Source organism: Typopeltis vanoorti, chromosome 8 (assembly GCF_054136105.1).
Source record: "Typopeltis vanoorti isolate ZY-2024b chromosome 8, IOZ_Tvanoo_1.0, whole genome shotgun sequence".
Classification (NCBI taxonomy): domain Eukaryota; kingdom Metazoa; phylum Arthropoda; class Arachnida; order Uropygi; family Thelyphonidae; genus Typopeltis; species Typopeltis vanoorti.
The window spans coordinates 63,109,119-63,114,261 of NC_143556.1; the positions used below are offsets into that span (position 1 = coordinate 63,109,119).

General features: G+C 34.0%; 1 protein-coding gene across 1 annotated transcript; it reads left to right on the plus strand.

Moving 5' to 3' along the window:
- The first annotated feature begins 434 nt into the window (after window positions 1–434).
- On the plus strand, window positions 435–2,566 carry Bx42 (Puff-specific protein Bx42). The gene has a single exon (XM_090396714.1). The coding sequence runs from the start codon at window positions 739–741 to the stop codon at window positions 2,335–2,337; it is 1,599 nt and encodes a 532-aa protein (XP_090252840.1). The 5' UTR covers window positions 435–738; the 3' UTR covers window positions 2,338–2,566.
- The last annotated feature ends 2,577 nt before the right edge of the window (window positions 2,567–5,143 follow it).

Consider the following 5,143-nt stretch of genomic DNA (forward strand, 5'->3'; position numbering starts at 1 on the left):
ACAGGTGTGTGTTCCTGCTTGCTAAACCACAACTATGTATGCAATTAAAACGGGTGCGTAACGTGAAATGTATTCCGAATAGATAGTAAACCATAGATGTCCCAAGTTATCCTCAGATAAGATTAACAAGCCTGGTGGTTGTCTGTAGAAATACGTGAAGTACAACTGCGTTAAAATAAACAACTTTTTAAAGCTTTCTTACTTAAACGGACTAATTTTTCTTAAAAAAAAATCACAGCACATATATTCCCTTATAAGGATTATTCCAGGCTATATATTAGCCCTATCTAATTATTGGAAACTGAGAGAGCAGGTCAAACGCCCGGTAGCCAATCAGAGATAGCTGGCCCAAGATTATCACTAATTACATTTTTCTTAAATAACAATGATTATTATAACTAAATGAATCATTATTATTATTAATTCAATGTGCATATATACTATTAGTTCTTAAAAATGTTATGTGTATTTTCGTATGCCATTGGATTAAGAACACTTAGTGCGAGATTAAAAAGCTATTTTGTGATATAGTGTAGCGATTGGAATTGTGATATGGATGATTTGTGTTTATTTGTGCGTGCTTATTGCAGTTCAGTTGCAAGATATTTTATTTTCATGTAAAAGAAAACAGCGCACGAATATGTGTGTGATTTGTATTTCTTATACTTTAATTTTGGAAGATAATTTAAATCTATAAATGACCGCTAGAAGCCAATGAAGTTTACCTGATCAGCTAATATGGCGACTTTAAAGTCATTTTTGCCAGCTCCCACTCAAGCTGTGTATGATCGAGATGAGGTAGATACATTAAGACGAGTTCCATCTCATGCATTAGTTGTTACTTCGCGTACAGCGCCACCGTATGGACAAAGGAAGGGTTGGGTGCCCCGTTCTGTTGAAGATTTCGGCGATGGCGGGGCTTTTCCTGAGATACATGTCGCGCAGTATCCATTGGAGATGGGACGTAAAAAAGAAAAAAGCACATCAAATGCACTCCCTGTACAGCTGGACGCACAAGGAAAGATAAAATATGATGTTATTGTACGCCAGGGACATAGTAAGGATAAGCTTATATATCATAAGTTCAAAGACTTGTTGCCAGCAGAAATTCCTGGAGATGATGATACACACTTGCAAAAACCATCTGAAGAGGAAATTCAAGATACAACAGAACGAACCCGAGTGGCATTAGAGAGTTTAATTCACACAAAAATATCAGCAGCAATGCCTGTTCGAGCAGCAGAAAAACCAGCAGCAGCTCAGTATATAAGATATACACCAACACAACAGGGAATAGCCTTTAATTCTGGAGCTAAGCAGAGAATAATTCGAATGGTAGAGGTTCAGAAGGATCCAATGGAACCACCTCATTTTAAAACAAATAAAAAGATCCCACGTGGGCCACCATCTCCTCCAGCAACAGTAATGCATTCCCCCACGCGTAAAGTCACAGTTAAAGAACAACAGGAATGGAGGATTCCACCTTGTATTTCTAATTGGAAAAATGCCAAAGGTTATACTATACCCCTGGATAAGCGTTTAGCTGCTGATGGTAGAGGACTTCAGCAAGTACATATAAATGAAAATTTTGCAAAATTGGCAGAAGCTTTATATATTGCAGATAGAAAAGCTAGAGAAGCTGTAGAAATGAGAGCACAGTTAGAAAAGAAATTAGCCCAGAAAGAAAAGGAGAAAAAAGAAGAACATTTGCGACAACTGGCACAAAAAGCTCGTGAAGAACGTGCAGGTATCCGTACACAAGCTAATGCTGATGAAGAAACAAGAGAACGGGAACAGCTTAGATATGAACGTCATAAGGAAAGACAGAAAGATAGAAATCTTGCAAGAGCTGCCCCAGATAAGAGAAACAAGTTGGAAAAGCAGCGTGAGCGAGATATTAGTGAACAAATAGCTCTTGGTCTCCCTAATACTAGACAAACAATGGGAGAACTTCAAGTGGATCAGCGACTGCTTAATCAGACTAAAGGCTTAGGCAGTGGGTTTGGTGATGATGAAGATTATTCAGTTTATGATAAACCTTGGAGAGATCAAAGTGTGAGTCGTAATATATACAGACCAACACACAATCAGGATAAAGAGATATATGGAGATGAATTAGAAAATCTTATTAAAAGTTCTCGTTTTGTACCTGATAAAGACTTTTCTGGTACTGATCGTTCAGTGAGACGTGAAGGCCCAGTACAGTTTGAAAAACAGGAGGAAGAAGATCCTTTTGGTTTGGATAAATTCTTGACGGAGGCAAAAAAAGCTAGTAAACGTCCTGTGGATGATAAAAGGGAGTATGAAAGAGAGCATTCCAAAAGAAGAAGAGACTAAAGCAGTATGTTTCAGAGATAAACGAACATGCCAGAGTGGTTTTTAAGATTTTGTGTATATAGACATATACATATACACATGGGTAAACATTTTTTAATTTCAGGTGGTGTATATAGATATGTACATAGATTTCATTATTTGCATTTCCCACAGCAATGTCAGTTCTGATATGATTTTCATAACATTGTGTACTAACTATATGATTAAATTTTTTTTAAAGTGTTTCTTATTTATGCATGATTTATTTGTTTAAGGAAAAAATTGTTATGAAAGATTTTGTTACAGGATTAAATTAGTTGCAGTTTTTACTAATGACAAGAAAGAAATTAATAGGGGAAATTGAAATAAAATTTTCTCCTTCGTGTTACCTAAACATTAGTCATTAATAGTTAAAAAAAAATAAGATGTAAACCAAATGATTGTTTACTCCTTATATGAGTTAAAGCAAGTTAGTGTTACTACTTCAGTCAGAAAAATTTTCCTATTTTTTCTAAAATTTTTTTGATGGGTGCAATATTATTTTTGATCTGTGTGTGTTAAATTTATATATATAGTCTGCAATTAATCAAATCATACAGTAGAACTTAGAACTTGCAAATATTTTTAAAGAGAGTGAATCTTTGAAAATAATATGCTTGTGAATTGGAAATGTTTTTCTGACAGAATGGTTTTTGCCATACATTACTTTTTTGGAAAAGAGATCTGAGTTAAAATCTCTTTGGGAGCAATTTTTTTAAACACCTTTTCAGGCAGTGTTAAATGGAATGAACAGAGTTTTTCTCTTGGCAGGTACTGCTGTGAAACATGACTAGTCTGAGAACATGTTATGGACATGCATAGCGAAATCCTATATTGACTCCATTGAGATCAGAAATAATACTAAATACATGTATATACCCTTCAGTCTTGTTTAGCTTCTGTGGCGATAATTCATGTTACGAGTGATATTCTGCACTGTTTTTTGCTGTGAGTTTGGTTTAACACAGGAAAAATAAATACCTGTACATGTGCTTTACTGTATGATTACAGAAGTAAACTACTGATATCAAATTTAAGTTTATCATCATCATCAAATTCCTGCCATGTACCCTCAAGGGGTGTACAGGATATGATAGTACTACATGAAAAAAAAATTACATCATCACTAACTTCCTATCTACAATTTTCCTCCAAATCAGTCTGTTACTTGTCAAGACTCCAACATTATCAGATCTTATATTTCTATCGTCTAAGGCACTTTGTACCGTATCAATCCACCTATATCTTGTTCTTCCTCTGGGTCGTTTTCCTGCCAACCTGGCAGAGCACACTTGTTTTGCTAATCTTTCTTTGCCCATTCTGTTTAAGTGATTTAAGTTTATAACTAAGTGAAAAAATTGATAGTGTAGTTTGCTTATTTATTTTCCTTGCTCAAAATATTTCAGTTGAAATATTTTGAGCATGTGAAAGCTTTTTACTTGGCAATTTGTGTATATTTAGATGGAATAGAATATATTAGTACCAAGCTAAGGCAACCAAAGGTTTTTCCTGATCCTCTTTTAATACTAGTTTTTTTGTGCTGAATTTCCTATGTTATAGTAGTGTAATAATCTTTTAACATTTAATAGTATTTGTTTGGAATGAAGTGAGCCCAGCATAGATGAATCCTGATCATTATATTCTGAAAGTATGTGACTTTGTCAAGATTGAAAACAACAATTAAGTGATTTAGATGCATAACTAGATACCTGTATTATTAAAAAAAATGCTTAAATCAGTATTTCCAGATATCTACAAGGGTATTTTTAAAAGTTCTGCACTGCTCTGGGAGATGACAAGAATACTGGGAAAACTACAGGTATCCCTTGCTTAACGCAGTTTTACTTAACTCGGGATTTGATTAACGTGGTGGCAAAATTAATTGCGACAATCCCTTGATATATGCGGCAAGAGTTTTGATTAACGCGCCTTTAACCCTGCGGAGCTCGTCACTGATCTGACAGATACATGCAAAATGTTTAATATAAATTTTCTTACACAATTAGTGTATAGCTTGGAGGTCATGAGTTGCTGTGCATTCATATTACAAGTGATATTCTGCACTGTTTTTTTGCTGCGAGTTTGGTTTAACACATGTTATGTAAAGGTTAGTGATATTTGACAGTAAATTGTACCTGGGAGATACCGTGACCTCCAATGTTAGTATAGTATGGTTTAGTTTTTTTTTTTTATTCTTTGTTCAATAATTTTTAGATTGTAACTGAAAATAAATAAACCATCATGCATTACTGAAATAGAGAGCCAAAGGCTTATTTATCATACATGTCATCTTGGAGATGTGTTTTACATTTATGGAAAATACTAAGCAAAAGTGATCTGGAACTTACTCCACCTTTACTATGGTTTCTCACAAGGTTGGTTATGCTTGCATCAGCCGAAACTTTTAGTTTCTATATATTCGGCACAAAACTCTTGTGGTCTCTATATTCGGCTATGAAATAATGTTGGATTCAATATCCAATTAATTTGTACTATCATGTATTATATTTGCAGTGTTTTTCTTTGTTTTATTGCTTGTTTGCCAAGGTCTGGAGAGTCATTATGCCGATAAGAAAAAAACAAAACTGTTCAAACGACTCTTGATAACTTGTTTCGATAAAAAAATTCCAGTAAATAATGTAGGTACAAGTATTTATTAAACATTTACTTTGCATTCATTTTTATCTTTCCTAAAAGAGTATCATATAAAACGAATTATTAATACAGTAATCAATCATTGACGAATTGTACTTTTTAGCATTGATTGTTATATTTGATTAACGTGATT

Excerpts from the sequence above, each read along its gene's own strand:
- Bx42 (XM_090396714.1), top strand. The coding sequence starts at position 739 with ATGGCGACTTTAAAGTCATTTTTGCCAGCTCCCACTCAAGCTGTGTAT.